The sequence below is a fragment of the Nerophis ophidion genome, linkage group LG20 (assembly GCF_033978795.1).
Source record: "Nerophis ophidion isolate RoL-2023_Sa linkage group LG20, RoL_Noph_v1.0, whole genome shotgun sequence".
In the NCBI taxonomy this organism is placed as follows: Eukaryota; Metazoa; Chordata; class Actinopteri; order Syngnathiformes; family Syngnathidae; genus Nerophis; species Nerophis ophidion.
The window spans coordinates 208,195-223,711 of NC_084630.1; the positions used below are offsets into that span (position 1 = coordinate 208,195).

The window sequence follows — 15,517 nt, forward strand, 5'->3', positions numbered from 1 at the left end:
TTTACATCTAACACAATTTCCCAACTCGTATGGAAACATGGTTTGTAGTATTATTTTGTCGAATAATTAAAAATAATTTTTTTTTGCATTTTTTATGACAGACCCTTCTGAGAAAGGTTAAAAAAATGTATATATTGCATTTGTTTGGAAAATATAAAATATCAAAATAGCCCCTGCATGCTTTAATTTTTCAATGTACTGCCCTCAGTGTAAAAGTTGGGACACCCTTGCCTTCTAGCTTCCAATGCGCGGATTTTATATCCGTGTAAGATTGTGTACCGCTCCCAGTTTACTCCCTTTTAGTCATTATCTGCTGCTCTTTAGCCAATGACCGTCTTATTAATTTGCAAAAGCCAGCAGCAGCTTCTCCTCAGACCGCTGCATCTTTTAATAACTCTTTTAATCTAAAGCCCCACTAATTGGTCAAGATAGCCGTCCCCCTAATGATTTTTTATCACAAGGTAATTAAAGGCTTGAAAAATAGCACGTTTTTTTTCTTGGGATGGAAATATCCTCATTGAGATTGGCAACACTAAATTGGCCCTAGTGTGTGATTGTGAGTGTGAATGTTGTCTGTCTGTGTTGGCTCTGCGATGAGGTGGCGACTTGTCCAGGGTGTACCTTGACTTCCGCCCGATTGTAGCTGAGATAGGCACCAGCGACCCCAAAAGGGAATAAGTGGTAGAAGATGGATGGATGGATGGATATATATATATATATATATATATATATATATATATATATATATATATATATATATATATATATATATACACACACACACACATTTCACATGCGTTTGTACGTGCTTTTTGGATATCCTGATTGAATAAAGAAAAAAAGATGCGGTGACAAAATGCCAGTGACTGATAAATCTTTAATATAAAAATTGTACAAGAATTCTGATACAAATTACAAGAGGTATTTGGACAAAATATGAATAAAATTCCATTTACATCCCAAAAACCCTTATGCATTTTATGCAAAACAAACAAAAACAAAACAGACAGATATGATACAGAAAAAAAGTAAAGATTTCTTTTTTTTATTTTTATTTTTTAAACAAAGGAGGACCACTTGAAACCTCTCGTCTGCAAATGGGCAACACCTTTTTAGGCAACTTGCAGTATCAATGAGGCTTCTTAGTCACCGTCCCCCCCTCACAAAAAGTAATACTTTGTTCTTGCAGCCGTGTCAACCTTTAAGACTTAATAATACAGGTCCTCAACTTTACTACCTACTAATTGGCACGATATTCATCCACACGTTTGAGATTGCGTTTTCTTTTAAGACCCTTCTGCTATTTCACAGGTTTCCAGTTCAAATTAAGATGTGGTTGAAAGGAAAAAATGAAGCATCTATACACACCTACTTGTCTTTTTGTGTTCTGTGGACGCCACCTTCAAGCAGTTTAATCCCGCGTAAACTACAATAACAGTAAAAAAAAAAAAAAAAAAAAGACTGACAGTGATGTAACCCAGATACAGATTTTTTTTTTTTTAGTAATCAGCTGTGTTCAGTTCCGGTACAGCACAGCTACAACCAGAATCCCACTGAAAGAGTAAATATGACACATTTCCTGCTCCACCATTTGAAAATGTGTCCCCTACCGTTTTTTCTGTTATTAAACCCCATATTTTTCCCCCCATACAATTTCTTAATACGAAACATGGTACTCTCCTTCAGGGCCATGACACACGTACATGTGTGTAACAATTGGGCAAGATTGGGTGAAAAACATCAACTAAAATTTCCGTCGTAAAGGGATTCATATGAGCCCATTCGGCGCGGTTTTCCTGACGCGTGAAACGTGACAAATTGGGAATCCCTTCCTTACTGTATACTAGTATGTGTCCCAGACCGTTTTTTTTTGTTTTGGTTTTTTTAAGCACAACTCTCATGGGGCGCCACCATATATCATTTACGGAAAGAGGAGTGTAAAACATTCGTTTAAGAACGAATGAAGAAATGTCACATGTCCATACGAGACTTGGTGCACACCTCTTGGGCCCTGACATGTACATGTGTGTGACATTTGAGCGAGATTGGTCGAAAAACATGGCCGCCATCAACTAAAACTTCAAAAGGGATTCATATGACCCCATTCGACGCGGTTTACCTGACACATGAAATGTGACGAATTGGGAATCCCTTCCTTACTGTATGCTAGCATGTATCCCAGACCGTTTTTTAATTTTTTTTATTTTTAAGCCAACTCTTATGGGGCGCCACCCTATATCATTTACGGAAAGAGGAGTGTAAAACATTCATTTAAGAATGAATGAAGAAATGTTGCCCATCCCTACTTTTTAGCGGGTAAATACTGTACAAGTGTCGGCACGTAACACTGCATATTCTTCCTTCTGTGTGCAGCATCAGTCAAGTAAGACAAAAACAAAAGTCACACGGCGTCGCTCACACACCTTAATACGTCAAAACAATAGGAAGGGGATTCATATGGGTTTACCTGACACATGAAACGTGACGAAGTAGGGGCTGCGCTGTCCAATTTAGTTTTGGCTATCTTAAAATGTTTTGTGGCAAGTCCAACTGTGTCGAGGCGCTTTCCGTCATTTTCAGCAGACTGCATTCTCCGTCTAACCCCTTAATGCCAGGTCCACCCAGGAATGGAGCCATATGAATCCCGTCTCTACTGTAAAGCAAAATTGCTGGGCTTAATTAACGCCAGCCACCAATAAATACTGTGCTCCCTTGGCTACTTGGACCACTGGAAGTACTTGTACCATCTTTGTTTTTTTTCACAGATATATTTTTTTTTTTAAGACTCAAGTGCATCATGTCAGTAATTTAAGTGTTTAAGTACAATGAGCTCGGTCACCGTGGAGGTTGGGGACTATTTAAGAAGTGCCGGTTCTTGTAGGGATTCACACGTTGGGTTCAGTCAACTCTGGTGCGGTTCACTTGACCAAAGACCAGGACGGGACACAAATAAAAACAGGAAGCGGTGCTGGCGCTCTTTAGATTTATATTCTGGAAGATTTTTCAATAAAGTGGTACCTCGGTTTTTGCACGCCACTTTTTTTGTCAGATTTCCACAAAAGGTATCGGTAATAAACATGGAGAGTAACAAACGAGTCCAGGGTTGTGTTCTACTGACAAAACAAACACAGATTGGAATGTAACACACCCCTCAAAAAAATGGAACGAGTTCAAAATGGAACCTGAAAACCAAAACGGCCGACCATCTGTACATCTTATTATTTGTGGTTTTTGGTGATTTTAATGCAGGGGTGTCAGACTCATTTTAGATGGAGAAAAATCTATTCCCAAGTAGGCCGGACTGGTAAAATCGCGGCATGATAACTTAAAAATAAAGACAACTTCAGATTGTTTTTTTTGTTTAAAAAATACGCAAAAAGTACATTCTGAAAATGTAAAAATCATAATGTTGGTTTTTTTTACACTTACATGTTGCGGTTAATAGTATTCTATCTTTATTTTTTTCTTATTTATACTTTCTAAATAAATGATGTGATAATGTTCATCAGTCAACTTCTTGGTGTTAATTATCAATAGGTCAAGATGAAAAAAAAAAAAAATCAAATTACTGTTATTTATGTAGTTGGGTCATTTTTTCGACTGATGTACTAACGTGGTTTATTCTGTACATATGTAGCATCATCTGCAAAGATACAAAGAATTGCTATTGTGACATCTAGTGGACACATTTAGAACTGCAGTTTTTCTTTCCAAAATTTTCGGTTCATTTTTATACTTTGCAAACTCATCACGCGGGTCGGATGAAACCCTCGAGACGTACGTTTGACACCCCTGTTTTAATGCATCCTCTCATGATGCACCCTGGACACATTTCTCCCCATTTTTAGTCAGTTTTCCAGTTTGCTCAAGGCCTGAAATGTTTTGTCAGTGGAATAATTACTATATCTGCCTTCTCTTTTCTGGTTCGAAAAAGTGTAGACACCTGAACTGGTCCGTTTGCTCACGTATTGGTGACTCAGTCGATGTCCTTTTTTATATATATATGTGAGTATGACTGCAAAACAAGCTACCTTGGGGCCGAAGAAAATTGTGAGTACCAGCACTTTTCATAAAGAAAGACAAATGATGTCAAAAAACGGTAGGAAGGGTATTCATATAAGTTTACCTGACACACGAAACATGACGAATTAGGGGGTGCACTGTCCCCTTTAGTCACCAGATGGCAGTAGTGTGTTGGCTATCTTAAAATGTGTTTTGTGGCAACTCCAACTTTGACTGCAGCACCTGAATTAGTCCGTTTGCTCGCCTGTCGATGACTCAGTCGCTGTGCTTTTTTGTTTTCTATACAGAGTACGACGACTGCAAAATAAGTCGCCATGGGGCCGAAGAAAGTTGAGAGTACCAGCATTTATAAAAAAGGTGAGAAACACTATTTAATTCAAGAAAGAACCCTGCTCATTTTATTCATTACGCATATTTAATTTGTTTTCTCCATCATTACTTGTTACTATGTTGGATTGTTTTTTTAGCAACATAAGTTATGGGCGGATTTTTATGACATTTTCAAAAAATGTCTCAATCTGATTTTGGGCCTGTTCAGGATCATTTCTACTACGTTACTTTAAGTTTAAGATACGATAGGAGCTTCAACTTCTGTGTGTTTATGCTAGCAACCCTGCCAGGACAAATTTAGTGGATGACTGACGAGAAGGTTCACTCTGTTTCTTTCATTCCCATATAGATAGCTCACTAATGTAGGAGTGGATTTTTATGACCTTTTCAAAAAATGTCTCAATCTGATTTTGGGCCTGTTCCGGATCATTTCTACTACATTGCCTTAAATTGACGATAGAAGCTTCAACTTCTATGTGTTTATGCTAGCAACCCTGCAAGGACAAATACAGTGGAGGACTGAAGAGAGGGTTCACTCTGTTTCATTTCGCTATATGTAGCTCAAAAAGTTATGGGCGGATTTTCATGAAACTTTCAAAACAATGTCCAAATCTGATTTTGGGCCTGTTCTGGATCAGTTCTACTACATTACTTTGAATTTACAAGACGATAGGAGCTTCAACGTTTGTGTGGGTAAGCCAGCAACCCTGCAAGGACAAATACAGCGGATGACTGACGAGAGGGTTCACTCTCTTTCATTCCACTATAGATATAAAAACATATAGCGATATAAAAATGGGCGGTTTTTCATCCAACGTTGTGATAACATTTTGGGGCTGATCCGCATCACCGTCTGGATTTAGGATGTTTAGATGGGGGGGAAACAGTGCTTGCCAGAGGTTTGCACGCGCTAGTTATCTGTAAAATGTTGTTTTGTGTTCCTATTTATGGATTCAACATACATTATTTCTGCTTTGGTTTTCACAATGATCACTAACAAACACCGAGGTACCAGAGTCTTAAAAAGGATCCTAATGCGAAGAAATCCGGGCCTGTCGAATAATTTCTACTTTGTTACCTCAAGTTTACAATACTATACCAGCTTTGACGTCTGTGGGGCAGAGACAAACATAGTGGATGACTGACAGGAGGGTTCACTCTGTTTCATTTTGCTATGTATAACTCAGTTGTGGGTGGATTTTCATATAACTTTCAGGAAATATCAGAAATGGGATATGGAACAAGTGCTGATTTTTTTGTGTTCATATTTTCAGATATACAATTTTTCTAAAAACCGAGGTACCACAATCATAAAAAAATATCCTAATATTAAGAAATCTGACCAATCAGGTGCTTCGATTGTCATGACAAAAACACCATTGTGCTTGTAAGCAAACTTTTTTTTTTTTTTAGTCCGGATCAGAGTATTGAATCTGATTTTGGGTTCGTCAGATAATTTCTACTATTTTATCTTAACTTTACAATACGATTCCAGCTTCAACTTCTGTGTGTGTATGCTGGACAAACATAGTGGATTATTGACCAGAGGGTTCACTCTGTTTCTTTCATTTTGCTTTAGATAACTCAAAGTTTTGGGTGTTTTTTTTCTCTACCTTTCAGGAAATGTCAGAAATGGGTTTAGGAACAGGTGATTACATTTTGGGGCTGATTTATTGTGCCATTAGGAAATGGAGCTGCTCTCTTTAGTTCTTTTTGAAAATGTGTGTTTTGTGTTCATGTTTTTAAATTGACATTATTTCGAAGGTACCACAGTCTTAAAAAATGATCCTAATGTTAAGAAATCCGACCAATCACGTGCTTTGGTTGTCATGACAAAAACAGCATTGTGAAGGCTAGGCAAACTTTTTTTAGTCCGGATCAGAGTACCAAATCTAATTTTGGGCCTGAAACCGACTTCAACTTCTGTGTATTTATGCTAGACAAACATAGTGGATTTTTGACAAGAGGGTTCACTCTGTTTCTGTCATTTTGCTTTAGATAACTCAAAGTTTTGGCGTTTTTTTTTTTCCTATAACTCTCAGGAAATGTCAAAAATGGCTCAAAAGTGATTACATATTTGGGCTGATTTTTTTGTACCATTAGGAAATGGAGCTGCACTCTTTAGTTCTTTTTGAAAATGTGTGTTTTTTGCGTTTATATTTTTAAAGTGACATTATTTCGAAGGTACCACAGTCTTATAAAATGATCCTAATGTTAAGAAATCTGATCAGTCACGTGCTTTAGTTGTCATGAGAAAACCAGCATTGTGAAGAATGAGCAATTATTTTAGCCCGGATCAGAGTACCGAACCACAAGTGTGAACTGGACAACCAAAATCCATTCATGTGACGTTTTGTCGGGTATTGTCGTATCTTTTGTTGTTGTTGTTTACATTTAAGGGCACACGCAAAAAAAAAAGTAAACGAAACCGGCGCTGGCAGGTTGAAGTTCCACGATCAAAGGATGCACCTTAACTCACCATTGCAAACGTCCTCACTAATATTACACATCCCCTTGTATAGATGCAAAGTGCAAAAAACGGAATCGCATAAACATCAAACCGAAATCAATAAGACACAGATATCCGCGTGGGAGCCTAAGAAGAGCATGCCGGCAACCTCTGAATATCCAACAAAGCAATTCACGTGATATTCTTATGTAGGTTTTTTTTTTGTCTTTTTTTTTTTTTTTTTTGCCTAAGATGTGATAAAATGACTCAAGCTAGTAAGATGCTACCTCTTTCTTGCCTATAGCTTGAAGTATTGTACTGGACTGTAACATAAAAAGCAACAACAAAAAAAGAAGCAAACGGACCATCAACACGAGTCTTCTACACTCTCGGGACATTATTTACAAATGAAGCTGGCATGCTTTTTTCCCCCCTCCGTTAAGGGGGTTCATTTCAAAGCTATCATTACACAAATACGAGACACATGTTTTTTTTTTTAAGTTTGTTAGTTTTTTTTCAAAGTCTCAGTACGATCTTGTCCGCAGGCAAAGTCACAAATAAGAAGTTCTTTGGAGAGGAGAAGGTGTATGAAAACCAGCGACGTCTTCTTTCCAAGTCGGGGACAAAGTGGAGCGTACGGAAGGGTCTTTCACGGGCAGGGCTGAGTACAAAGGGGGGGAGGGGCTAGAGGAGGAAAGAGGGGCGGGGTTTGAGGAGTCAGCGCGGAGAAGGGCGCGTTTTTGTGGAGGTTGGGGTTCTGCGAGTGTCTGTTGCGGCTGCGCAGGGAGCTGAACGCCATGTTGCAGCCGGGGATTTTGCACTTGTGCATTTCGCGCAGGTGCACAGTCTTGTAGTGCACGCGCAGAGTCCCCTTGTTGCTGTACATTTTGTGGCAGATGCTGCACAGGACGCCACCGCCGTCGTTGTTGTTGTTGCTCCCCCCGGTGGACGAGAGGCGGAACGGCGATGCCAAGCACTCGCTGGTCGTGTCCGAAGTCTCTCGCCCCTGTTCCTCCCCCTCGCTGTTGCCTTCCTCCTCCTCCAGTCCCTCCTCCTCCTCCAGGTCGTCCAATAGGACGCCTTCGTCGCTGCCCTCGTCCGACTCGTGTGAGGAGTGGACGCTGCCGCTGGACGTGGTGCTCAGGTCCAGCACCACGTAGTCGTCCGGCTGGCCTCGGGAGAAGCCGTTGGCGTGGTGGTTCTTCAGGTGCGGGTGGAGAAGGCGCTGGGAGAAGTCGATGTTGCCCATGGGGGAATGCGCGCCGTGGATCAAGGCGGCGGGGCCGAGGCCTCTGAACGCCATCCCGCCCGTCGGGTCCAAAGCCATGTGGTGGTGCCCGGCGTAGATCTTGGCCAGTAACTCGGCCCGGAAGTCATTGGGCAGTGGCGTGAGTTGGGGGTCCAGGACGATGTCGTCCAGCTCTTTGGTCAGCAGTTTGCGGTGCAGGTTAATGTTGGAGCTGTGCCTGATGGGAAAATACAACAAAATCGTCGGCGTGAATACCATTTTTCCTCCTAAAATATCATATTTGCTGGTAAACATGCCTCCAATAATCGCCGGGTTACTTCAACGCCACACCTCTAACAGACGTGACAAGGGGGCGTGGTTACCTTCTTCACTATGAATGTGTGTGTGGTTGTCTATAACGCAACATTTACCGCCGACAGAGCGGACCTGGCATCTGTAAAGCTGGCATTTTAAAGAGCAAGTAATGCATTCTAAAAGTGAGAGCGGACCTGGCATCTGTAAAGCTGACATTTTAAAGAGCAAGTAGTGCATTCTAAAAGTGAAAGCATAGATATAAACCAATTATTTGTATATAATATCCATAATCTAACTAAATCTTTACTGTTATACGTTAGGTCAGGAAAAAACTCACAGGGTATTTCATCCCTACAGGTTTCACTGCTCTTCAGGGGATCTTTAAAAACCCTGAGGAGCAGTGAAACCTGCAAAACAGGCGTGTAGGGATGAAATACACTGCTCTTCGGGCTGTTGTTTTTTAAATCCCCTGAAGAGCAGTGAAACATGCGAAACAGGCTTGTAGGGATGAAATACACTGCTCTTCGTTTTTTTTTTTTTTTTAATCTACAGTGAAACATGCGAAACAGGCTTGTAGGGATGAAATAGCCTATGTCTTTTCCTGACTTAACGTATAACAGTGAAGATTTATACTGTAGTTAGTTTATGAATATGAAATACAAATAGGTTTATATCAATGCTTTTCACAGCAGTGTATTTCATACCTACAAGCCTGTTTAGCAGGTTTCACTGCTCTTCACAGGATTTTAAAACCCACTAAAGAGCAGTGAAATTTCATGCCTACAAGCCTGTTTCGCAGGTTTCACTGCTTTTTTTTTTTTTTTGAGCAGTGAAATCTGATTTTCAGGGTTTTTAAAATCCCCCGAAGAGCAGTGAAACCTGCAAAACATGCTTATAGTGATGAAATAGACTGTTTTTTCATGACCGAACGTATATTCCGCTCTACTCCGGTATTGAGCACTGTATAACGGATATATCACAGAAACCTCGACTATATGTTAACTGTTAGTTTTTTTTACATTTTTTAATGCATATTTATGAATGTCTAAATAATATAAAATATAGTAAGAATATGAATGATTAAACTAGCGTATAAGAAAAAAAATATTAGGGATGGGAATATTATAACCACTCAAGATTTGATTCCAGTTCTTGGGGTGATAATCGGTTTCAGAATCAGTTCTCCATTCAACACAATTCTCCCAATATATTTTGTATAAAAAGATTATAAAACCTTTTCAAAACATCTTATAGGTTACTAAAGCTACTCTTGGCAGCTGATTTATGATGTACATGTGCAAAAGTTGTCTTTAAAAAAAATGTAAAAAATAAATATATATATTAAGATTTAATTATAAATCACTTTAGAATTGGAAAATAGGAATCCCAATTCACATGTAAATCTATTTTTTTTGAGCACCCCTAATAATGATACATTTTTATATATGGGAAAATACTATTAAATATTAACAATGAGTCCTAATCCATTATACTATAATAGTGTCTTTGCATACGTGATTCCTTTTTGAGAAACTATGTACGTAGCATAGAAGTAAAAATTGGTGCATCCACTAAATATTCAAAGCGCTTCACTCTTGTTATGGTACAGCCTTATTTCAAAATGGAATGAATCCTCAAAATTATACACACAATACCCCATAATGAAAATGTCAAGTTGTTGTTTTTATTGTATTTTTTTATTTTTAAATAGAAAATAGATTAAAAACATCACATCTACATAAGTATTCATAGCCTTTGCTCAATACTTTGTCAATGCACATTTGGCAGCAATTACAGCCTCAAGTCTTCCTCTTGAATACGACGCCACAAGCTTGGCACGTTTATATTTGGGCAGTTAAGCCCATTCCTCTTCGCAGCACCTCCAGGATGTCTCTGTACTTTGCTGCATTCATCTTTCCTTCTATCCTGGCATCATGTTCAAAAAAGACTTCAGGCTGTAATTTCTGCCAGAGGTGGATCAATAAATATTGAGCAAAGGCTGTGAATACTTGAAGAAATTGTATAAACCTTTTTTTTTTTTTAACTTTTCACATCGTCATTATGGGGTATTGTGTTTAGAATTATGGGGGTAAAAATGAATTTATTCTATTTTGAAATAAGGCTGTAACATAAAAAAATGTGGACAAAGTGAAGGGCTGCGAATACTTTGTGCATGCACTGTATACAATATCGGGCTGCAGCTATCAATTAGTTTGTAGTCCGGAAATCTGACAATCAGTTTATTTAATCGAATAAAACACACTTCAAATTTGTATGTCTGTAATAGTGAAGTGAAGTGATTTTATATTTATATAGCGCTTTTCTCAAGTGACTCAACGCGCTTTACATAGTGAAACCCAATATTTAAGTTACATTTAAAGCAGTGTGGGTGGCACTGGGAGCAGGTGGGTAAAGTGTCTTGCCCAAGGACACAACGGCACTGACTAGGATGGCAGAAGCGGGAATCGAACCTGCAACCCTCAAGTTGCTAGCACGGCCACTCTACCAACCGAGCTATACCGCCCCGCAATATACAAGTACATCTATAAGTATTAACGTTGTTAAACAAATGCAGAATGTGAAAATGGAAAATATTGATCAAAAATGTAATTACATCTGATTACGTGATTGATAGACTGCAATTTGGGTTGTCAAGTCTTTCCAAAACAAGTTAAATTAGCTAACCTCAATGAACCCAAAAAATACCTTAAAATAAGTATAATTCTCACTAATAACTGTACTACTTTGAGTATGTATTTTTTATTGTTTAATTGAAAACAAAACCGCAAACTCCATTTTTTTTTTTCATGCTTGAATTAAGAAATAACTACTTTTTAAAAGTAGTTTTATACTTGTGAGTGTTTATGACACAGCTTCGCAAGAGTTGATATTCTAGTTTCAAGCATGTTTTACTCAATATAGGTCATAAAATCTCAGCAACAAGCTGTAATATCTTACTGAGATACTTTAGGACCAAAACCCTTAAAACAAGTAAAACACTAACATAAAATCTGCTTAGTGAGAAAAATTATCTTATCAGACAGAAAATAAGCAAATATCACCCTTATTTGAGATATTTAATATTAGATTTCAGTTTTTGCAGTGTAGTAACAAAGCAATATTTTATACTATTAATACCCCTAAAAGATACCTGCCACTCTCTGCAGTTGAGTAAACAGATGCTCTGGTGTATTTCATAGGAAAGAGAGAATATGCATTTCTTGTTTGTATCTCCCTGCAGCTCTCCTCAGCAGAATGCAGACAAACGGAGAGAGAGAGAGAGAGAGAATGTTTACGCTGTCAGCATGTGTGCACTGTGCACGGCCCTCAAATCCAATAGACTGTGACTCAATTAAATACTCCGACATATTGAATGGGAGTTTATCAATTGATTGGAGCTGTGGTAATGTGATAATCGAGGGGGAACTGGATAGCGCATTAGCACTCCAGTCCCTGGCAGGCTAATGCCGCAAAGCGTGTCTTGCATTTAATTCAATTAAACATTCCCCGTTGCAACACGACGTGCTTGAGCTGATGACACAAACAAAAGTCCCATGCGGATGCCAGGGTGGGGATTATGGAGCTTTTTCAGGAAGCGCACAAAAAGCCATGCCAAAGGGTGCCAGCTAACATGAGCCTAAAAGAATCACAATGAAGTGCTGTTTTCACACTAATTCCACAGATATTGTTCTTTTTATGAGTGACACACACACTGATCCTCCGCTATTTGGTTGAATCAAATGAAATGCAAACACGCCGTGCCTTTTTTTTTTTTTTTTTTTTCCTAAACATGTAAGGGTTGTCCATGCAGGGAGCACTGTGACATTAAAAAAAATAAAAATGGAGTCACAATGGATAAGTAGAGCTTACCAGCAGTGGCAGGGTTGATGCAGTCAAAAAGGGTCCCTGTCCTTTAATTATTTACTTCCCTATCCGACATTGTCCTGCAAGAGGTAGAAATACATTCATTTAAGGAGGGACCCTTTTTTTTTTTTTTTTTTTTTTGGTCAAGCAGGCAACCAGGAAGCCCGTCCACTCGAGCATCGTCAGCATCGAGCGTGGCCAATGGATCGCCTCTTGTTTCCGCACGCGGATCAAAAAGAGGCCGTAAATCTTGGCGGCCCGTGTGATGGTGAAGCCACATGTTAGCTCGGGCGTGAACAATGTGTTCACTCCTAAAGGAGGCGGGACACTATCGGTGATCCCACTTCTGACGCCACAACTTTTTTCTTCTTTTTTTTAAAATGGAGGATGCTGGTGCTGATGCTCGGGTAGGCGGGCAACACCTTTTTAGTTAAAAGTACATGAACACCTTCACTGCTAATAAGCTCTAATTGAGCTAGGACCCCTTTTTAAAATCACATAAGCAACTTTTTGACGTAAACTAAACATTTTGTTTCGCATCCCTTGTATAAGCATGCAGTACAACATACACAATAGGGATAACCAACATGCAATTTTACAATAAAACATCTCAGAAAAACATTACCTTCCGCATCATATTTAACCATAAAGTCGTCCCTTGTTTATTGCTGTTAATCGGTTCCAGACCACGATAAATGTATTCCCGCGAAAGAATATCATAACCATGTTTTCTCGTAATGTTTTGTATTCAACAAATAGTTTTCATAGAACACTGACGGAGACACTAAAGCAGGGGTGTCAAACTCAAATACAGAGTGGGCCAACATTTTAAAGTGAACAAAGCCGTGGGCCAAGGTTGAAGAAATTAACCTTTTAATTGGGACCCAAACAAGTTTTGCATTGAATATTGAACGAGCAAGGCTTGTATAACTTTATAGTGACATGCAAAATCAATTTTCAATTATTGTAGCATCCCAGAAGAGTTAGTGCTGCAAGAGATCCTGGGTATTTGTTCTGTTGTGTTTATGTTGGGTTACGGTGCGGATGTTCTCCCTAAATGTGGTTGTCATTCTTGTTTGGTGTGGGTTCACATTGTGGCACGTATTTGTAACAGTGTTTAAGTTGTTTATACGGCCACCCTCAGTGTGACCTGTATGGCGGTTGACCAAGTATGCCTTGCATTCACTTGTTTGTGTGTAAAGTCCGCATATAGTATGTGAGTGGGCCGACACAATGTTTGTATGGAGGAAAAGCGGACGGGACGACAGGTTGTAGAGGACGTTGAATGCAGTACATCCCAATGATGTTGTTTGGGTGGAAATCGAGAGAAATTGGGGAGAATGGTTGCCCCGGGTGATTTTCGGCAAGGGCACTGAAATTCGGGAGTCTCCTGGGAAAATCGTGAGGGTTGGTAAGTATGAGTATTAGCGGTGAATGCGGTGTTATAATACTGGCGGGCCAGCTCTAATGTTAATTTGATATTGCCTCAAGGGCCAACTTAAATTACATGGAGGGCCAAATTTGGCCCGCGGGCCAGAGTTTGACACCCATGCACTAAAAGGTGTGTTGTCATTTGTGCTATGGCGGCATCTTTTGGACGAGTTTGCTCACTTCAGGTGCTGCCATACTTGCCAACATTGAGACCTCCGAATTCGGGAGATGGGCGGGAGAGTATATATTTCAAAGTATTTCATATATATATATAATGTGTGTATATATATATATAATGTGTGTATTTTTTTTTTAAATGGAGGGTGCTGATGCTCGGGTAGGAGGGCAACACCTTTTTTAGTTAAAGTACATGAACACCTTCACTGCTAATAAGCTCTAATTGAGCTAGGACCCCTTTTTAAAATCAGATAAACAACTTTTTGATGTAAAATAAACATTTTGTTTTCCATCCCTTGTATAAGCATACAGTACAACATACACAATAGGGATAACCAACATGCAATTTTACAATAAAACATCTAAAAAAACCCATTACCTACCGCATAATATTCAACCATAGAGTCGTCCCTTGTTTATCGCTGTTAATCGGTTCCAGACCCAATAAATGTATTTTTGCGAAAGAATATCATTACCATGTTTCCTCGACAATATATCGCTACTCTTTTTCTCGACACTTGGGCAGATTTATGGATTTTGCTCTGCCAACGGCCGTAATGTTTTGTATTCAACAAATAGTTTTCATAGAACACTGACGGAGACACTAAAAGGTGTGTTGTCGTTTGTGCTGTGGCGCCATCTTTTGGACGAGTTTGCTCATTGCAGGTGCTGCCATACTTGCCAACCTTGAGACTTCCGAATTCGGGAGATGGGCGGGGTGTATATATTTTCAAGTATTTCTTACACATATATATATATATATATATATATATATATATATATATATATATACATATACACACACACAAATCTGTTCATGAATGAGTTTATCCGTTCGGCCACCGTGTTCAATGGAGAAGTCTGCTACAAAATTTGCAGGCAGCATACTCCTTCCCTTCGAGCTGTCCTGGATGAACTGAAACTATTTTCTCCAATTATTTTGGAACTTGCAAGCGTACTACTTCTTACTCGTCGTCGCCATGTCTCTTCTTTGTTCTTCTGCTATGTTTTTGGACATTACTACTTGCCTTAGTTTTGAAGCAATGCATGATGGGAACCCGGATGTTGTGTTTCAATGTCTTAATGTGCCGGCTGGAATAAACACACGCTGAGAATTAGCTCCGTGCCTTCCTGCTTTGTGGGTTATAGATAAACCTATGGATCATGGAGACATGTATAATAGTCTCCTTTTCAGGTGAGAGAGGACGCTAAAGGCAGTGCCTTTTAAGGCACACCCCCAAATCGGGAGAATGATTTTCGGGAGGGGTACTGAAATTCAGGAGTCTCCCGGGAAATTCGCGAAGGTTGGCAAGTATAGGTGCTGCGGGTTGAAAATGTTTTTCCTCTTTTGTGCCTTGAACCTAAAGTATAAGTCCAGTTTTGTCTACTACTCGTCCATAGCATGTCCGCTTGAAGTTATTCTTCGCTCCATGCACATTTTTATAATATAACTAAAACAATTCATACTTATTAAACCGTCCCATGTGTAATGTCTTGAGCAGTGTTCTCATGCATATTTGTAAATGCTATCGTAATTTAATCTAGCTCCCGTCATTAGCATTAGCGAATATGCTAACACATTTACAAGTGTGTGTTAGTTGTATCAACTTACAGTGGCATTCTTTGTGTACATCCACCAATACATCATTGTGGAGTTATTTGGTGTTTTTAGCTGTTTGGAGAGCAAGTGGGTCCATGAC

At 39.2% G+C, this 15,517-nt stretch overlaps 1 protein-coding gene across 2 annotated transcripts in view; it reads right to left on the reverse strand.

The window, feature by feature from the left end:
- Positions 1–860: 860 nt before the first annotated feature.
- LOC133538622 (zinc finger protein basonuclin-2-like) overlaps positions 861–15,517 on the reverse strand; it is a 236,708-nt gene continuing 222,051 nt past the window's right edge. Inside the window, exons 6-7 of one of the 2 annotated variants that reach the window (XM_061880271.1) lie at positions 12,216–12,289; positions 8,130–8,268 (exon numbers count right to left, since the gene is read on the reverse strand). In XM_061880271.1, coding sequence (XP_061736255.1) covers positions 12,259–12,289 — 31 coding nt within the window. In that variant the 3' untranslated portion in view covers positions 8,130–8,268; positions 12,216–12,258. Of the gene's footprint in view, positions 8,269–12,215; positions 12,290–15,517 lie in introns of both variants that reach the window. The other variant, XM_061880270.1, reaches the window with a different exon arrangement.